General features: G+C 42.6%; 1 protein-coding gene across 1 annotated transcript in view; it reads right to left on the reverse strand.

Annotated features, from left to right (window-relative positions):
• COG6 (component of oligomeric golgi complex 6) overlaps positions 1-21,245 on the reverse strand; it is a 521,976-nt gene that overhangs the window by 137,690 nt on the left and 363,041 nt on the right. The window contains exons 14-15 of the mRNA XM_069205482.1: positions 9,486-9,617; positions 46-213 (exon numbers count right to left, since the gene is read on the reverse strand). Of these exons, the coding sequence (XP_069061583.1) occupies positions 46-213; positions 9,486-9,617 (300 nt within the window). The remainder of the gene's footprint in view (positions 1-45; positions 214-9,485; positions 9,618-21,245) is intronic.

Raw genomic sequence — 21,245 nt, forward strand, 5'->3', positions numbered from 1 at the left:
ATATGTAGCATGACTCATACTCGGGTGCACTCCAAGAAACATTACCTGAAACTGCAGCATTTCCAAGCGCCTATCAGTGAACTCGAACAAAGCCAATGTCGTCTTCATCATGTAAAGGCAATTTACCATAAATGTGGCCATATCCGCAGTACCTAAGTTACTTGCAGATACAGTGCACATCTGAAGTAGAGGATCCAGGACACAGGACAGAACCTGCAGGGTGAAACAAGTGTCTAATCAGAATCAGTTTACCTCTAAAGAGTGACTGTCAGGGACAGATCTAAGGTAATCAACACCAGTAAAATGTTATATATAAGAACCTGCAAATTGTTTCCAAACATCCAAAGTTTAAACTATTCAAAGAAAATGTTATAAACCCCCCATTCTGGAACGTAACAAATTACATTATTCTAATAATTACAAGAGATTGATATACATACACTGCAGTCATTACTGGAAAAATAGAACAATGAGATTCCATTCAACATAGATAGTTAAACAGGCAATCAAATGCATTAGACAATAACTTCACAAATTGTTTTGTTTGATTACAGCCTTGTGGATCTTAAAACAAATGTTCGCTTCCATACTTTGGTGTATAACGTAAAGTTTTCATAGATTTTATTCTATTTCACTTTTGAAAATGGTCATTAGATTCTGTTTAAGCACTACAGGTCTGGAATTTGTCCAGTATAGTGACTGGTTTCAATCCAACATCTTCATGATTCACGAGTTGACATGGTTCAACAGAAGATGTGTCACAACATACCGGGGTCACTATTCCACTTGTGTCAGTAAAATGTAAGAATGAGTCTCTCAATATGCCTCTGTGTCCTCTTATTTGTTACGGGTTTTCATACCCCTATAGCAGTCCCAAGGGTATTAACATAATAAACACTGTGCTATTGGACAAATCAAACCTTCCAGGATAAAAACGTATGCTACCATGCGTTTACTACATGCATTCATTCATAGAGATAAACAGACTGACAACCTGTGATTTTATCCATGGTGTCACAACATTAACACATTTTCAGGGCTGTCATCCATTAATAACTTGGAACACTGGACAGAATATGAGGTATGGCCCTTATGTCCCAATAGAGATAACCAGAGCCGTCTCTGGTCATCTCCATTGGGACCCTCCTGCATTTGGCATCCTGCATAAGGGCCATACTTCATATTCTGTCAGGAGTTCCAAGTTGCTACGTCATTTTGCCAAGCGCGGGCCCCTGATGCCCGTCGACCTAATGGTTATTTGTCTCTTGGCTAATATTGGCGCAGGGTATATAAACTTAGTGGTCACATTGTGTTTGGCTGGCCTTGGGAAAAGACCCAAGAGACACATTGAGGGTGAGACTATGATACTGCTGTCAGTGGTGTCTTTGATAAATGTAATTACGTCGGTCCAGAATTCAGTAAGATGGGGGCAGTCCATTGACATGTGTAGCAGCTCAGTGCCCACCGCACCATGTCTGGGGCATGCTGCCTGAGCAGAATGGAAATATTTATTTATGTTGCCCGGTTTGAGATATGCCCTGTGCAGTTAAGAGAAGTTCATTACTTTAAAACCGGCATTCCCAAACACTCGGAGGATGGTAGTAAGCACCCATGTCCAATCCCAATCTGTTAAAGGGATACCAATATCACTCGCCCATTTGTCTTGCAGATCATGAAGAGGGGCAATTATGTCTTCCTGCAGGGCGTTAAAAAGGCGTGTGATAGCTTTGTGTTTAACTTAGGTCATGCACATTATGTCACATTCCTTCTGTGCATTTGGTTCAGCATGGTCATCGCCCAAGTTCTACGCAGCGCCGTTAAGAGTGCCCAAAAAGCAAAAACTGTTCTACTGGTAAGTTGTATGTGAGCTGCAGGTCCTTAAATGTTTGCAATTGCTTCCCAGAGTATAGATCACCCAGTTTCCCAATGCATGACTCCGTCCACTCAACCAACCGTTGTTGACCATCTGCCAATAAGAAGTCTGAAATTCAGCTGAGAGGCATCGCTGGCAAATAGGGGGCCATGGTGTAAGTTTTCCAGAGGTAGCACGCCCAACAGTGTTTAGCCACAAGCTGTAAGCTCCTAGGTTCAGCTTTTAGTTTCTTAAATTCCACAAATAGCTGGGACAACCACTGGGGAGCTGGGGTATCTGCCCCACCATGGCCCTGTTTCTGAGTTCTAGCTGCTACCCCTTGTGTCACTCATTTCATCTGAGCTGCGAGGCCACCATCAAGGCTAGGGCGTTGGAGTTTCGCAGGCACCACTCTACGTCTTTATTCCATATTAGGTCAGTTAGTAGGTTATTGAGTTCCCTGAATTTACTTCTGGGCACAACTATGGGACAGTAGCAAAGTAATATAAGTAAAGCTCCATTTTTCGCTACTGCGACCCTACCGATCATGGAGAGATGGAGTGACTTCTGGAACCCCACACTCGTTCGGGCAGCCGTTATTGCTTTACTGATATTGCCCTCCAGGATATCATTTTCATTCTTATAGAGTTAGGCTTTGAGATAGCGAAACAAAGTCTGCTCTGACCTGGGACCCCCGGAGCCTGCATTATCCTCTTCCGTGGGATGTAATAGGAAAAAGCAGCTTTTATGCCAATTCACTTGCAGCCCCAATATCTCCCAAAAGTCATTCAGAAGTCAGGAGGCTCCATCAACATCATCTCTTTTATCACTGAGAAAAAGTACCATGTCATAGGCATAGAAAGTGATGTTATATTTGTCTCCCAGGGCAGAAATCCAAGTATAATGCATTCTATGTCTGTCTTTGCATGCTAGGGGTTCTACTAGGATGGCAAAGAGCAGAGGGGACAAAGGGTCCCCCGTCTCGTTCCACACAGTAGTAGTCGAAAGTCAGCCCTCCAACTTTCAACCGTGCCACGACGGAGGCATATACTAGTCTTGTCCAATTAGTAAAATCTCTGCCCAGACCTATCCTCCCCCTTACAACATACATATACTAGGCTGTCAAAAGCTTTCTCTATGTCTACTGGCATTGCTACCACTTCTGGGTTCAAGCACTGAGCTGTGATAGCAGAAGTGCCAACTCTCTGGATATTGAGGGCATTTTGCATTCTGGGATGAAACCCCTCTGATCCGTATGAATATTGTGATGCATATAAGGCAGAACCTGCGTGGCAGAAATTCTGATCAGGATTTTATAGTCAACATTTAACATCGACAAGGGTCTATACGCGGTGACAACAGGGGGTGGGCACATCCCAGTTTGAGCAGAGGATCGATCAGTGCCTCCCTGGCAGTAGTAAACAAACATCCCTCGTAGATTTATATACTTCAAGAAGTCGGGCGCTAATAAATCACTGTACGTAGCGTAGAACTCCACTGAGAGGCCATCAGACCCCAGTACTTTGCCACAGGCCATAGCAGCGATAGTGGCTGCTATTTCTTAGATAGTTATGTCTGCCCCTAAATTGCCACCTCCACAGTAAGGAAGGTCAGGTGGAGCTGAGCAAGGTATGCAAGCCTGGTCGTGGGTGTAGCCTGCAAATGACGGGCACAGAGCGTGGTATAGTCTTTGTGAAACAACTCTTTAAATTTGGGTTGTTTGTACACCCTATCAGCCTGCTCACTGTCCGATTCTAGGATCGTGGATACCCTTTTGGTTGGGTTCTCCTGCCAGGGTAGCAGAGACCCTGATTTATCTTGTTCTTTATGCGCTCTGGCCATGTCCTCCTTATAATCAAAGCAATGGAGCCTCTCCAGTGGTTTTGCCAGTTTTTCATGTGCTTCTAAGAGCGTCTGATGCCAAGTAGAGCCATCATGCCTATCACGAGGATTTTCTGAGTTTGGACCTCATGAAGGAGGGTCTTACAAACCCCACCTGCATGTGCTGTGCATTGGTCCCTAAGCACTACCTCAAAGGCGTCCCACTCAGTCAGAACAGAAAAGGTTGTTCCCTCATTCTCTGCAAAGTATTTTTTAATCCCCTCCCCTATAACGTGTCGAAAAATTAGCTCTTTCAAGTTTTCGCTTTTGAGTCGCCAGGTCGGAATGCTAGAAAGTGTCGACACCCAGGCCAGCATCAGAAGCAGTGGGTTAGGGTCAGATATGGTTCTGGCTAAAAATGTGGTATGAGTCACTAGAAAGGGTGGGCGGCGTGCACAGGAAGGTGTCTAATCGCACATGTAGGTTGTGTAAAGAGGAGAGAAAGGAGTAGTCCCTATCACCTGGGTGACTTTGCTTCCAAGGATCTAGGAGCCCCTCTTGTGTCTGCAACGTTCAGATCTATTTGCAAATCGTACCACAGGGAAGTCAGTCAGAGTGGGATGCGAACGATTCAGCAATGGGTCGGCGATGCAATTAAAGTCCCCACCAAGCATGATAGGGTGGGGTATATACAGTGACAAAACAAGGGAGAGTTTGTCAAAAAATCAGGCCTGTTCAGTGTTGAGACCACCCAAACGCTCGCTAAGGACAGAAATCTGCCTTCTCCATTATGTTTCTCCACTAAGGCCTGGAAGAGAACACCTGGTTGCACGGATATAAGAGCAGCCCAGGCAAAGTTAGAATATGTGGTGCAGTAAAGTTGACCCTACAACCTCTTGTGGAGAGCAGCACCTTCCAGTGCAGTGAGATCAGAGATTGTTTTTTTTTTCAAGAACAGGACGATATTGACTCCCCTCCGCTTCAAGTATGCCTAGACCTTGTATTTCTTCACCTTGGTGTTAAGGCCCCGGACATTCCATGTTAGGATCCTGTATCCCATGCTATCCCCAGCCATTTGAGCCATAGGAGTAGATCATGCAAGGGCAGGTCTGGTATCAGAAGTCCCCAAGAAGGTAGTGTTCGATAGTTGGGCAATGTGGACTAGGATCTCGGCAAGAACTTCCCACCCTCCACCCATGAACAGAGAGGCAATGGCCCCTCCATCCAGACCAAATAGAACAACAAACAGTTTGTGAATAAGACACAGGAGGAACTCTGGATGTGTAAAAGGCCCTCTCCGCAGAGCAGCGCTCCCAAGTGCCAAAAGTGGTACCCCAACATGTGAAGAACACATGTACCTCGTATGAGTTTCGCCCCACAACAGCCTTTCAGCATTCAGCAATTACAGGTAGCTAAGGACTGTCATCCATGAAATTAGGACATATTTTGGATTCAAACACATTGTATTGGACGTGACAGTTGTTACAAAGCTAAGGCACTCCAAATATCATTTTGTGTACAATTGTACATTTGTACATACATTTTTGTGCATACACTTTATGCACTGGAGCACTTTTATCATGTTGTGCCATCTGTGCTAGATGATATAATACGGTATTAGGATGCCATAATAATACAATTTGTTGGAACACTAATATTTACTATTGCATCTAGTTGTGAGAATGGCTATTAGTGATATTGAGGTAAGAAAAAACCCTGTGAACTACTGTTTGTGCTTTACTTACTGGCCCAGGTTCCTTATACAGAGTCTCAAACAAAAGGAGTAAAGAGAGAATTAAGGAAAATAGGGGAGCCTTCCACTCAAAACAATATAACAATATAATACTAAAAAACTAAACTGAACTAAGAACAGTTTACCACATCCCTAAAGTATTTTTTCTCTTCACATATGAATGAAAGTCCCAACAACAGAATTTTACCCTACGGAGACTAACCGGTGTAGTCATCTGGTTTGAAAAGGACTGGAGGTGTAATGGCCAAAAAACACACTGATGTTAAAAAGCATCGGGTAAGCTCCCACCACAAGCCACAGGGTAAAAATCCGGCTAGCTCCTCCTTCTATGTTTCCGTCCATTACACGAATTACTCAAGAACCGATTGAAGCTGGGCGTGATATTAACCCTCCAAAATTTTGTTCCTGTCATTATTGTTAATAATTTGAATTGAACCCACACATATTTTGAGATCTGAACATCATGTAACTTTATTTGCAGTGCCACTGGAAGTTATAGTTAGGACCCAGTTTCCAAAGGAAAATTGTTTTTTTGTTTTGCCAATAACATTGGCGTCGTTTGATGAATCTTCACGAAATTTTTAAAACTGTTACGACAGTCAGTTCAGCTGCTGTCTTGAAAGTTTCAGGGTGATCTGTCAAGCAGGGACCGAGAAAAACAGCGGGGGGGTTCCAAAACGCATTTCCCCATTCATTTTCCCATAGGGTCTTTCAGATATGTCTACATCCCGAACTGCTGAACGGAATTCTACCATATTTGTCAGGAAGCTAGATCCTTATGTGCAGATTATGTGCTTTTTGTGATCTGGAGTAAATCAGTTCAGTAGATTCTCAGATATTAAAGGATATAGATATCTAGGGAAGCAGAAGATCCGCAGATCAAACTATCCCCTTGCTGATATCTGATTGCCTGCCAACACTTCAACAAGAAAGTGTTGGCAGCCATTTTGAGACTCAGCTGAAGCTGAGTCCCATAAAAAAACATGAAAAAGAAAAGGGGCCAGGGTAGAGATACCCTGAGTCACCAGCCTAGGTTCAGGGGTCCCCTATGGACTCCGCCAGTGCTAAAACAAACAAAAAACTCATTTTTTTTAAAATCTCTGAAAATTCTGCAGGCAAATCTGAGGATTTTTTTGAGATTTAAAAAAAAAAAAAAAAAATGAACCCCGCCTTTTTTTTATTTTTATTTTGCCCCTGGTTGGGCCAGGTCCCGGGGCCACTGGGGGCTGAAAAAAGGCAGGGGTGCCTTGGGACCCCTCCTAGGGCCTATAGTAGCTCCAGTGACCGCCAACTCTCTGGGGCTGTTTGTAATATAGTTTGCCCCCCCGCACTCCAGGGACCACCACCTCCCTGGGGCAAAATGCTTTTAAAATAGTAGGGGGTCCTGCTGACTCCCCCATGCCCCAGGGAACGCCACCTCCCCAGGTCTTAAATTAAAGTAAAGCAGGGGGTCCACCACCACTCCTGAAATTCACTGAAAAAAACAAAGGTTAGAGGGACATCATAGTTAGAAAACAGAATTTAAAAAAACATTGAAATTCACTTTTAAAAAAACAAAGGTTACAGGGACATTATAATTAGGCTCACTTTTTAAATGTGCAAAGCCATAGAAATTCAGCTGTAATAGTTAGAGCTATCTCTAGTAACTATAACTTGTGCTCCAAGGTACCTATAACTTTCACCCTCACCATGCACTGATAATTACCCCTCAAATTACAGCACTCATGACATCTTTGATAAGATCGTTGATGATATCAATGTAACCTTGTAATCAAAACGTGTACACTGTTCCAAAGAGAAGATATTGTCAATAAGGACAGAGACAGAAGACTGAGAGAAGGTCTTGTAGGAGTGCCCTCAAGCATCACACTGAGATGCTAGGCATCATCATCGGGCTAACTCCTCGTCAGACCGGCACTGCAATATCTGACGGGCCACCACCCAAAAGGTGGTGGCTCTACAACCGAAAGATAACACTACAGATCTTCTTAGGTCCGCAGGACGTGCTAACAGAGGAGGTAAGGAGAGTGAAGGGTAAATAAAATTGGCTCTGCACACCTGGTTGCCAAATTTATTGTTTGTAGTAGGGGTCAGGCCAAGGTTAAAAACAGGTAGGAGTCTCAAGGGAATAATGTCTCCTATACTCCTAAGAAAAAAGGAAGGAGGAAAAGAGTCTTCACTCCTTACACTGGGTCGACATGTTTCGCGCCTACTCGGTCAAAATCGATCCACTGGCGCTTCATCAGGACCATCTAATTGTTAACTTCTCCTTCATATATAAATTGAAAAACACAAACAAACAATGGTGGCCGTAAATGCTGGGAGGTCACTTACAGTCTATTGACCAGTCGTCACAGTCAGTCTTACAGTGAGTCGCCCATCCCTTTTTAAAGACAGGGCATCATAGGTACGCATAAAACCTCATGACCAAGGTGAGTTCTTTCTCTTCCGCTGGTGGTCTGCTATTTTGCCTACCCGAGGTCGCGTACCTTGATATCAATGTAACATCTGCAGTACAAATTTTCATGAAAAAATTGTGCATGGTTGGGGGGGGGCATGCGGACCCCCTCCGCCCCTGGGTCTCAGGGACCACCACCTCCCCAGGGCTACATATTTTCAATGCTATTGGGGGGGGGTCCACAGGCCCCAACACGTTCCCAGGGCTATTAAAAAAAAATTAAGATGGGGGACTACACGGACCCCCCCCCACCCTATGGCCCTGGGGACCACCACCTCCTAGGAGTGACTCATACAGATCAAAGGAGGGGGGCCCTCTCCAGGAGCCATGCATGTCCCGGGGACCATCATACCCTAGCCTGGGCCCACCCTCGGGAGGTAGCTGCTTGCTTTTGCTCGGCAGGACCTGTAACAGCTACTGCCAAGCAAAAGCAAACACTCTGCTTTCAGCAAGCTGGAGCTTTAAAAATTCTCCTGTTTGCTGAAAGCGCAGTTTTCATCTCTTTCCCTGGCCGCTAGCATGCAAGCACAGAAAGAGATTAAAACATTTCTCCTGCATGCAGGTAGCTGCTGTTTGCAGGAGCTCCCTGCGTGTAGGAACAATGCTGGGTCCTGCAGGAGACTCGAGCCGGCTGGGACTGCGAGGGCCTCGAGGCTTCCCCCGCGGAACCTAGGCTATAACTTCTGGGCCCCAGGGGACTTGGGGCCAAAATCGGCTTAGGGAGGGGGGCATCGTGACACCCCTCTTTTTCAATAGATAAAATGTCCTTGGGGAGGTGGTAGTCCCCTGGGCCCACGGAGAGGGGTGAGGGAAGCTCCCCTAATTATTTTTAATGTATTGCCCCAGGGAGGTGGTGGTCCCCAGGGCCTGGGGACTATGTAAGTAGTTAGTTATTTCAAGTAACTATAACTCGTGCCCTAAAGTAACTACAACTCATGCCCGCGCCATGCACTGCTAATTACACCACATATTACAGCACTCATGACATCTTTGATAACATCATTGATAATATCAATGTACTAGTTGCAGTAAAATGTTTGAGAAAAAAACTGTGCATGGCGGGGGAGCAAGTTATAGTTACCTTAGGGCAGGAGTTATAGTTACTTGAGATAACTCTAACTATAATAGCTGAATTTCTATGGTTTTGTACATTTAAAATGAAAGCCCAACTATAACGTCCCTATAACCTTTGTTTTTCTAAGTGATAAGATAGATAGATAGATAGATAGATAGATAGATAGATAGAGAGATAGAGAGATAGATAGATTTTTTTTTACTGAAAAAAACCCAAAATATTTTACTTCACATTAAAAATAAATCCTGAGAAATTCACAGATAAAATCAAAGGGCTAAAGTGATATTATAGTTAGGTGAAAATGGCAGTTTAAATATAACATTTTGAAGTAGAAAAAACAGTAAAACTCACCAGTTATAGTTAATTAATTGAAGTAGCTATAACTCGATAAATGACTAATACCAGTAGTTTCTACAGTTAATTTGGAACAAAAGTCGAAAGGTACACACAGTGTATTATGTGCATGCATCATTTTCTATCACTACATACTTTTCTACATGGTAATAATTCACTATTTAGATCTCACCTGCACAAAATCTGCTTGTCTAGCATCCAAGGGGACTACAGAGGAATCATGAGACACAAGAACTTCACGCAGCAAGGTAAGCGTTTGAGTTAATGCAGAGCTTGGTCCAAGATCGGGCGGTGGGAGTTCAACCTAAGGGCAACAAAGATTGCTCTTAACTTGTAAAGTGTGATCACACCATAAAACACTGTGGATGCATGAACCTTGTGTATCTTGCAAACAATGCTTTTGTATTGCACATTTCATATTTGAATATGTAACTCCCTACCCAGGGATTTCTCTTATACTGCTGTATTCGTGTTTGCTATTAAACTTTATTAGAAACATTTAACAAAACAAAAACAATGCTATCCATGTAACCTATACAAATATATACAGTTACAATTAATGAAGGGTGAGTTTGGGGACGTGTTGTAGTTGATAACTGATTGATTGTCATTTAATTGAGCTCCACCTTAAGAATCATTTTGATGGGAACTTTCATGTAAACAGGTGGACAAACACAGTAATCAGCCATTCCTTCCTGTGCTCACAGGAAATAGTATCAATGCTTTGCCGATTCAGGAATGCAAATAAATGAGTTTGCTAATAAAAATTACTTGACATTCGGAAAAGCAATACCTTCACTACCACCCAAGCACCTACCTTGCATGAAAACATATGTGAGAACGGTATAAGTGTTCACGTGAAGTGATAGGCGCAGCTGCGGCTCCTCCGCTATGGTGGAGGGGCATCACCCCCCGGCCAGCAGCAACCGCGGCAAATCCTTTAACAAAGAAAGGATAATAAATCAAGTTTATTATCCTTTCGTTGTTAAAGGGGCGGGGCATTGGGGGTGATGGGAGCAAGGTGAGCGCAATGTGCACTCAGTGCACATGTGTGTTTGGCCGGCCATCTCAGGCTGGCCAAATACACATGCACACTGTGCTCTCTCCAGCAGGCACTGTGTTGCCAGGCTGGCGAGAGCAGGCATAGGCTCCCAGTCTGGGAGCCTGTGCTGCCTTCTGCTGAGGAGACAGAGGATCGGTGGCGCGGCGTGCAGGTACGTTTTTTTTTTATTTATTTTTTAATTTTATTAATATTCCCCCGCCCCCTGTAACCTCCACAAGCCGCTACTGGATAGACTATCTCCCCCTTTGTACTTACATGCACACATAGTAAGTAAACAATTTATATTAGAGATGTTATGGTTAAAATCATCTTAGAGTTTAGAACATTCTGAAATTAGCAGTCCATGATTATCAGTATCACCTCCATTCCAACACACTCCAAACATAATGGGGATGCATTATGGTTCCACCAGTGCCAATAATTTAACTGGTCCATTTCAGTGGTTTTAAGAGTGCACTGTGTATCTTAATCAAAACGACTTCTAATAGGAGCTTTAACACAGAATATTCGGCGTTTTGCAATCAGATGTTTTGATGCCTGCAGATGTATAGTGATCCCTATGACCACAGTGGTGCAAATGAGCCACTAACATCATGACAAGTCTTAGAGATGAATCCGTATGTCTGACATGACGTCTGAGGATAATATATGATCTCTAGCACCACTAGCCTTCAGGAAGCTGCAGGACAACAACTTTCATCAGCTTACATACACGGAGTATGAAAACAAAATATACACAATTTAGAGAAGGCTATTTTGCCTATTAATATTAAGTAGCCAGTCTAAGACAGCTTATATTTCTAAGTAGTTTTCCCATATTTTATGGTGCTCGTCTTCCTTCCCCTCCCATTCACGCTATTTATGCTTCGCTAACGTTCTCATCTATTCTATTCAATCCTCAAATTTGTGTGTCCTTGTCGACTTCCCAGTTGTTTTTAGCACTATACGTTTTCCAATGGAGAATGGCTTAATTCTAAGGTCTGTAGTTGGGGAACTGCAAGGTTGAATAAAAAAGTCTTAAAGTCTGACAATGTTATATTCAATAACCTGTGGTCACCAAACTGGCATTACATGGTCAACCCGGATGGTAAACAATCATTACAGCTGGGATCAGGCAATACTAAGCTAAAGTAAAACTTTTTTTTTTTTACCAACTTTACTTTCGGGTATGAATGTATGTGCTACTTTTGAGTGCTACAGTGTCTTGAAGAGGTGAAGGTTGAAACTTAGTAGAAAACCAGATGATATTCTGCAGTGCAAAGCCCTGGTTGCAAGTACCTCGGTTACAAGCAAGTTTGAAAAATTCTGTTTTTAAATTACACATAGTTCGGTTCAACTCTGGTTGAGACTCAAGCTGCTCGAGAACCTAGGATTCTCGATTCCCAAGAAACTGCCTCCATGTTGAAGTAATTTGAAGGAATATTCGGCAATGAGACTGTCAATTGATAAGCTTAGATTCAAGTTGGTGAGGAGTCAGAGGGTATGGATTATAGGTATTTTGTCCCTTTCCCCAGGAAACACTGTGGACAGTAAAAAGGATCTTGAACACAATTCTTGAATCCACTAGGAGCAAATTAAGCACTCTCAGTGTTGTTTGCAAATTTCCGATATATACTAGCTGCCAAATTCTGCTCCCCTCGGAGTATGGCAAAACGTTTCTTATTAAGCAATGAGCAGATAAACTTACGATAGTCAAGAGGTGAAATGACTAGCTCTGTTGTTATCAGAGGTATGGCTAGGAGAAAAGCAAAGCTGAAGAATGACCCATTCCCCATTTATTCACACCATATATTTGGGGCGTGAAAGAGATAACAGCATAAAGGATAATCTTCAAGTTCCTTACTTTAAATGAGGTTATTGAGACTGTTCCAAGAACATGGGACCAGGTGAAAAAAATAGTGTCCCGTCCCTTCCATCACCAGTATTTGAGCTTTAGCCCTGTAAATACAGAGAAACCTCTCAGAAGGTCATGCTTGCCTGGTTTTCTGAGTGGTTCACCATAGCGGCTTTCGGTGCCCTCGGCCTACAATTGGAAATTCAACTGGTAAGTCTCAAGAAGCTTGGCCAGATGGTATATGTAGATTTTCAATAGCAAAGAAGAGAAAGGTGATCCCAAGGGTACATCTTAAGGCATTAATTAGAAAGATGAATCCACTGAGCCACATTTTAATTTTCGTATGTTGTTGGAAAGAAATGATTTGCTACAAGACAAGTGGGATCTGGCAACACCTGAACAGCTGTAGACGTTTCAAGGAGGATTCCATGGTCCCCTGTATCACTGGTGGTAGAAAGGTTGATGAGAATTATTTTGAATTTAGCGTTTCTTGCATACAGAGAAAAAGGGCTTTTCGTTATCAGAGGTTCCAGGGCACAGCCCTGCCTCCTATGAAGTGCTACTTACTGCCCCTTGCCACAACTGCTCATTATTTAAATCAACAGTGTTGAAGAAAACGCAACTTTTGTGATTTCATGAATACTTCCAGTGTGCAGGTCAGCCCTCTAGACCATATCTACAGGCTCCTAGTGACTTAATGACGAGGGGGCTGAGGCACAATCAAGCTACAGGGTGCTGTTTATAACCACAGCACTCTACTGGTGGATGTGTGAACTGCATATGTCTCATGGGCGTAGTTCTACTACGATCTTCTCACACAGGAACAATCTATTTAATTCAGCAGATGTACTGTACTTTCTCAGGCAGCACAGTATATCTGCTAAAATACAGCTGTTAGGGCACACATCAGGGCATACCTGAGGCCAATGAGAAGGCACACAGGGAAGCAGGGGTAGGATCCTCAGCACAGTCTAGCTTTTTATAGGGCTGTTTCCAGTCGTATCAAGACTCTCGGAGAGGGACTGAGGTGGGTCTTCCCCTTTTCAAATCTGGCTATGCTACTCTGTCTGGCTCCTCAATGGGTATCACGGCTAGCTAGTTTCATTTACCAGCACTAGAATCCCACTGCTGCTGCTGGGGGTCTTTCGAGTTTCCAGCTAAGCAAGGGAAGTAAAAAAGAAATGTTGTTTCTCTGTGCATGTGTGGATATGTGTTTGTGAGTGAGTGACAGAGATTGAGTCAAAATGTGGGGGAGCGTTTGAGGTTGTGAATGAAAGTGAAAATGAGTGAGAATTTGAATTTGAGAGAGTGTACATGAGTGTGTTACAAAGAGTGAGTGATTCGGGATTGTAAGAGAGAGTGGAAGTGGGTCGGGGTGCAGCTATCAATTGTGCAGCATGTGCAGTTGCACTAAGGCACAGTCACTGAGTGTGAAAGGGTGAGTGTGTGTATGAGAGTGACAACCAGTGAGTGTGAGAGAGAATAGGCAAGTGAGAGAATGTGAGCTTGAGTGAGTGAGGTGGAAAAGAGAGAATGTGAGAGGGAGTGAGCATAAGTGAGAATTAGGGTTTTGAGTAAGAGCGTGTATGCATGTTTTATGATTGAGAGTCTGCTGTAATATAATTCTGGACTTATGGCAATACCCAAAGTAACATGCTGCTGCTGGCATAATGGGAATAATTCTTGGCATAAGGAAGGTCTCCTGTGGCAAAATGCAGGCCATGGGACACACAAGATAATTCTTGCCTTGAGGGAGGGAGCCCAAGGCAAAATGCTGGTGCCAGCAGACTGGATGTAATGCTTTGCCTCAAAGGCAACCATGGTGTACTTGGGTCTGAGGTGGCAGGTGGGGAGAAGCAAATTATAATAAAATGCTGGTGCAGAACTACTGGAGGAAATGTTTGACATCCCCGCCACCAATATATATGCGCAGTAAAAATGGCAAGATTTTAGTACTGTAATATTGTACGTAATTCTTTGCATATAGGGATACTCATTTCAAAATGGTGGCACAGGCACAATGAAGTGAATTCTTAGCATATGGTGAACACTCGAGGCAACTTTTGCAAAAAATTTAAGTGAATTCCTGGCAAGTATTACGATCCACCAATTTAAAAAATCATCACCTGCCACTGTCTGATCAGAGATAAGACAATTTCTGTGCCACACTGTTGAACCTGAAGGATATGATTCTGTTTCATCTACTCTTAGATTAGTTTTGTTGTTTTCTATGCTCTTGCTGGGTTAGGGAAGATTTGAGATTAGTTGATTTTTGACAATGCTCTACGGGTTTAATAATTTTTATTTTCAGGTGTATGATGATGGCATTTTTCAGAGGAACACAAATTGGTCCCCAAAAAAGTGGGCGGCGGGAGAAAGAGTGTAAAGCATGAGGCTGAATATGTCTCTATGGGTAAGTGTGATGTCCGTGTCCTCAATGGTCAGTTTCATCATGTTCTGTTTCCAGTCGTCTGAAAATTGTAAAGGTGTAATGAGTAGGAGAAGAAAAAGTTAGCGAATAGTAAGAATCTGAAGGATTATATTAGACAGATTAAAGAATGTTTATTACTTTGGACGCAGAGAAATCAACAAATTTGTCTCACTTGGTTGGATGCCTCAATGCGTTTTGCGTGATTGGCCCTTGAGGTGGTCCTAATGGCTTTATGCAGCCTCTCTTGTGTGTCTTGCATATAATTGTACATTCTGTTAATGTTAAATTAAGCCATTTACACTCCCATGTTACATCTCGTTCATTTCAGCTCCACTAATTCATCAATTACCATCTGTTCAAGCTTTGAAGTCGGGTTTTGGTTATCTTGACTTGGCTGCAGCCAGTTTGTCAAGAGCAATTGATATTTTGTGGTTAAAGTGTTGTGCATACAGATTGGTTTAATTTTCCAGAAATATAGGTTTCTTCAACCTGTTTTGTGCTAATGTTTCTTTAACCCCTTTGCTACCAGGCCTTTTCCCCCCTCAGGTGCCAGGCCTTTTTTTGGCTATTTTGGGCAATTCGCACTTAGGCCCTTCTAACTTTTTGCACACATAAGCTACCCACACCAAATTTGTGTCCTTTTTTCAAACATTCTAAGGATTCTAGAGGTACCCAGAGTTTGTGCGTTCCCCTGGCAGAGACCAAAAAATTAGCCAAAATACAGCAAACATTTTGTTTTGGGTTTTTTAAATGGGAAAAAAGGGCTGCAGAAGAAAGCTTGTGTTTGTTTCCCTCAAGATAGCATCAAGATAGCATCAACAAAGGGTTTGCAGTGCTAAAATCAGCATCTTCCCAGCTTTCAGGAACAGGCAGACGTGAACCAGAAAAAAACACATTTTTCCACACAAATTTTGGCATTTTACTGGGACATACTCCATTTTTACTATTTTTTGTGCTTTTAGCCTCCTTCCAGGTAGTGACAGAAATGGGTGTGAAATAAATGCTGGTTTCCGGACAGCTAAACATTTCTGAAAAGTAAACAAGGTTCTGAATTCAGCAAGGAGCCATTTGTGTATATCCTACAAGGTTTTCCTACAGAAAATAACAGCCATTTCTCTCTACTTCTCCCTGCGATGTTAGGTTTTTAAAAGCAATATACCGTTACGTCTGCTGGACTCTCTGGGTGGAGGGTTATGTAGGGCTTGTAGGTTCATCTACAACCCTAGGCACCCAGAGCCAATAAAGGAGATGCACCTTGCAAAGGATTTTCATTGTATACCGGGTATACAGCAATTAATTTGGTGAAATATAAAGAGTGAAGAATAGGTATCAAGGAAAACTTTGTATTTCCAAAATGGGCACAAGATAAGGTGTTGAGAAGTACTGGTTATTTGAGCATCTCTGAATTCCAGGGCCCCCACACCAGCATATGAATTACAGGGCATTTCTCAAATAGTTTTTTACACACTGTCTTGCACTGGGAAGGAACAAATGTAGAGAAAGACAATGGACAATACACTTGTTCTTCTATTCTGTGTTCCCCCAATTCTGCTGATAAAAATGGTACCTCACTTGTGTGAGCAGGCCTAATACCCGCCACAAAAAACGCAACATGTACACATCACATTCTTACATTGTAATCTGACGTGATTCTTGGAAAGTTCCTAGCTGTGGATTCTGGCCTTTAACTCATTCAGCACCTAGGAAAACCTACCAAACCTGTGCGTTTTTGAAAATAAGACACCTAGGCGAATCAAAGATGGGGCTACCTGTGGGGCTCTCACCAGGTTCTGTTACCCAGAATCCTTAGCAAACCTCAAAACTTGGCAAAAAACACACCTTTTCCTCAAATATCGGTGACAGAAAGTTCTGGAATATGAGTAGAGTTACAAATTTCCTTCTACCCAGCATTCCCCCAAGTCTCCCGATAAAAATGGTACCTCACTTGTGGGGGTAGGCCTAGCGCCCGCAACAGGAAATGCCCCAAAACACAACATGGACGCATCACATTTTCCCAAAGATAACTGACCTGTTTTTGCAAAGTGCCTAGCTGGGATGTTGGCCTCTAGCTCATCTGGCACCTAGGAAAATCTAACAAACTTGGACATTTCCGAAAACGAGACACCTAGGTCAACCCAGGATGGGGTAACTTGTGGCACTTTCACCAGGTTCCGATACCCAGGATCCTTTGCAAGCCTCAAAATTTGGCCAAAAATAACACTTTTTCCTCACATTTCGGTGATAGAAACTTCTGGAATCTGAGGGGAGCCACAAATTTCCTTCTACCCAGCATTCCCCTACATCTCAAGATAAAAATGGTACCTCACTTTTGTGGCTAGGCCTAGTGCCCACAACAGGAAATGCCCCAAAACACTATGTGGACACATCAAAATTATCAAATACAAAACTACCTGTTTAGGTGGGGGGCACCTGCATTTTTGGTCCTGGGCTCGACTGCCATCTAGGGAGACCTACCAAACCCAGACATTTCTAAAAACTAGACACCCGCGGGAGTCCAGGGAGGTGTGACTTGCTGTCTATGCGGTCCAGCCGGATCCAATGACGCTTCATCAGGACAAAAACCTTCTCCAAAGAGTATAAATATCAATAATGTATGAAAAGAACAAAGTCACTTACTTAGTCCTACTTGTTAATTCAAAAGTTGCCCTAAATAAAAATAAGCAGAGAAACCAACATCAAATATAATCAAGTGATAATACACTCACGAATGGGTGCGCCTGTGAAATGAAAAAGTGATCAAGTGACACACTCGTGTAAAAGATAAAATAAAAGAAAATCAAGCTTACCATCCCTAATTTCAGGATAGAGCCCAGAAGGATCGCTGGCCAATATCAGAAACTAAAATTCTGTAATTACAAGTCATAAATCACAAAAGATAAAAATTCACCGACATCATGAGTTAGACAGGTAATAAACTCACAATTATGCATATCTGGAAATTCCAGGCATCAAGTGCAGTTGAATAGGTTAAATATGTTGTTACCATACATCCTAGGGACCCCTCTAAATCTCAAATTGGTCAGCATCAATCCCAGACAAAAATCAGCCGGTGTGGAAATAAACCTCATCTTTAAACAGTAATAGTTGCATAAATATCGGCGGGAAATACACCTTAAATAATGATATAAAAGTAAATGGAAGCGTGATAGGCAGCCGAATAGACCTGCGGTCTATCTGCTCAAACTCGAGCAACCTTCAAAGTGAAGTAAACACATTCTGATTAGGCGACATACTCGAATAGAAAGGTGTTCTCTTTAGAGAATCGCGCGGTCTATCTGCTCAAACTCGAGCAGCCATTACTCCTTATCTTGTTTTTAATCTTGGTTACCATCACATTTACCATTGATTAAAATCATGATTTTTTGTTTGCTGATGGTAAACCAATTTTAACTCTTAATTCTCTCCAATATTCGCTTGGTTACTTAAAATTGGGTATCCTAGTGATAATTATCCTCCCTTTTGTCACAGCTACGATCTGAGCGAAGTGGTTAAGAGCACCCCGTCCTGGGGAGCCCGTCAGGCATTGCAGCACCAGCCTGATGAGGAGCTTTCCCAATGATGATGCCAGTCATCCATTGTGATGCATGAGGGTTCTTGCTCCTGTTGAATTGGTTCGCTGATGTGAATTTATTCTATGTGTTTGGAACAGTGTACCTATTTTTGTGTGATGGTTCTATTGGGAGACTGTACACTGGACCATTAACCTCCCGGTCCCTCCTTTAGCATTTTTTGTGTTCTTATGTACAGTAGCTTTACTGTGGGACCTGTGCTCTCCAAGTTGTGATTGAGCATTTTTTGATTAATTTTTTTTTGATTTCTGACCCAGAAGTACTCCCCCATCATGGAAGACTTCCAGGGTTTAAGTTTTGATGATGACATGGTATCAGCCATTCTACAGACACCCTCTATTCTCAGCAATGATGGATCAGCTCCATCCGTCAGTCTCAAGGAAGATTGGAATAAACTCTCGAGCCTCAAACGTGAATTGATTAAGACAGTCATGCATGGGACCATCATGACTGAATACTTACGTGCAAACATAGCACCTAATGGCTTATTAGTATCCAATATACCTAGGATTTTCCTGCAAGATTTAGCTTTTAGGAAAGATTGGGCACAAATAGCTTGGAAGTGTACCAGAGACTGGTTAATACTGATCATCAACACTTCCAAGCGCATTGCAGATTCCATCACCATACAAATCAGTGCCATTGAGAACACTATAAAGACCACAGTTACACTGACTGCCTTCAAAAGTCGTCTCACAGAGATCAATGCAGAATTAAATGAAACAAAAGAGTTTCTTACTCAGCAAAAGATTACTAAACTTCAAAAGGACATCATTAAGTTTAGTAGGGAGAAGGTTTATCCTTATATCAAAGAAGACTATGACATCGACACCCAGTCACGTTCTTCTGAGGAATCCACGGGCTCATACAAAAAACCACGTCAATATAATAGGGGATCATCATCTGACGGGTGGAGCTCTGATGAGAACACACCACAACCTTTTTATAATTACTCCCCCTATCCCATGAATCAACCTATGCCTTGGCAACCACCTTTTCCATTCCTGCAACCCCGCCCCTTTATGCCATATTCGCCTTTTTTAGGCCGCGGCCGGGGCAGAGGCAGAGGCAGAAGAAGAGGAAGAGGCAAACAGGTCCAATGGTCCAAGGAAGAACCACAAATGGTGACCAGGAGCCACACAAAGAATCCCACACCCAGAACTTAGTGGTCAATCTGTCCCGAAGAGATCTCTCAGCTGACGAGACTAACGTCCTCAATAGGGGTCTGGGCTTTGTCCCTACTCCTGATGAAGATCTTTTTCGCCTACATATTGAATTAGCCCAACTGTTTCGCAAAATTCGCCTACATGTGTTCTTCAAAGATAAACCAGTTGAACCAACACATGACACTGGTTTAAGAAAACCATCCACTTTTTTACCACCAACAATGTCAATGCCTAGTGAAATATTGACTTTTGAAAAAGCAGTATTGACGGACGTTTCGCATCTATGTCCCAAACATCCTTATATCAATATTCCTAAGCGAGAGAAACAGGCATTACATCAGCTAGCTAGTGATCCTAATATTGTGATCAAACAGGCCGATAAAGGTGGAGCAATTGTGGTTATGGACACAGTTGAGTACAGACGTGAGTGTTTACGCCTCTTGAGCGACACTACATACTACATGAGGATTACCAGAGATCCCACCGAGAGACTTCAAATTCAAATTAGAAGTATTCTGGAGGAAGCGAAAAGCAATTCATGGATCTCCCCAAAGGAAGCAGAATTCCTTGATACAACACACCCGATAATACCGTATTTTTACTGCTTACCTAAAATTCACAAAGGCGTTCAACCCCCACCTGGCCGACCCATCGTATCAGGGATTGGTTCCATTTTTGAACCATTGTCAATATTTTGTGATCACTTTCTTCAGCCCCTTGTAAGACAGTCTTCTACCTATCTTCAAGACACTAAGGATGTCCTCAACTTAATCGAATCAGTTAATTTGGGTACGGAAGTACAGGCTCTAGTTACCCTAGATGTCGAAGCACTTTATACGAACATCCCTCAAGCTGCAACCTTAAGAGTAGTAGAATCAGCACTACGGAATAGCTCTTCCACTACCTCCACACCCATTACGTTCATTATGCAATGCGCTTCTTTGGCCTTAACAGAGAATTATTTTCTGTTTGAGGAACAATTTTTTCATCAAATCAGAGGTACATCAATGGGCAGTACTTTTGCCCCTAGCCTAGCCTGCCTCTATATGTACGATTTTGAGAAAAAATTTATTTTGACAACAACTAATCCCTTTGAGAGAGATATTAGTCTATGGAAACGCTACATAGATGATATCTTGATTATTTGGCAAGGACCATTAACGCAAACTGACAAATTTATTACTTGGATCAACTCCCTTGATCCATATCTAAAATTCACAGCTTCAGTTTCTACCACTCAACTACCTTTTTTGGATCTGATGATCACTATAAATAACGGTTCTTTAAGTACAACCACCTATCACAAACCCACTGACCGCAACAGTCTCCTTTTATATAATAGTCACCATCCAAAAGCTCTTAGAGACAACTTACCAGTGGGTCAATTCCTTCGATTGAGACGCAATTGCAGCTCCATACATGAATTTGATAAACAAGCAGATATCCTACAAATGAAACTTCATGACCGACATTATCCAACTAAGACTATCAACATGGCCCGTAAAAGAGCTAAAAACAACCATAGGGATTCTCTTTTAGCTAAAAATGAGAAAATTCCTCAGTCATGTATAACCTGCGTCACCACATTCACGCCTTTGTCAAACACCATTAAAAAAGTGATTAATAAACGTTGGCCAATTTTGGAGAGTGGCGGAGATGTTATACCGAGACCTATTTTTGCCTTTAGACGCACTCCTAACATTAAGGATATAGTGATCCATACACGTCCACGAGTTCGGGACGTTCCGACACAACAGACACTGTGGGATCTTCCACCTGTTGTAGGTCATTTTCCCTGTGGTAATTGCAACGTTTGCTCATTAACTAGCAAAGTGACATTTATTGACT

The sequence above is a fragment of the Pleurodeles waltl genome, chromosome 8 (genome assembly GCF_031143425.1).
Source record: "Pleurodeles waltl isolate 20211129_DDA chromosome 8, aPleWal1.hap1.20221129, whole genome shotgun sequence".
Taxonomy (NCBI): Eukaryota; Metazoa; Chordata; class Amphibia; order Caudata; family Salamandridae; genus Pleurodeles; species Pleurodeles waltl.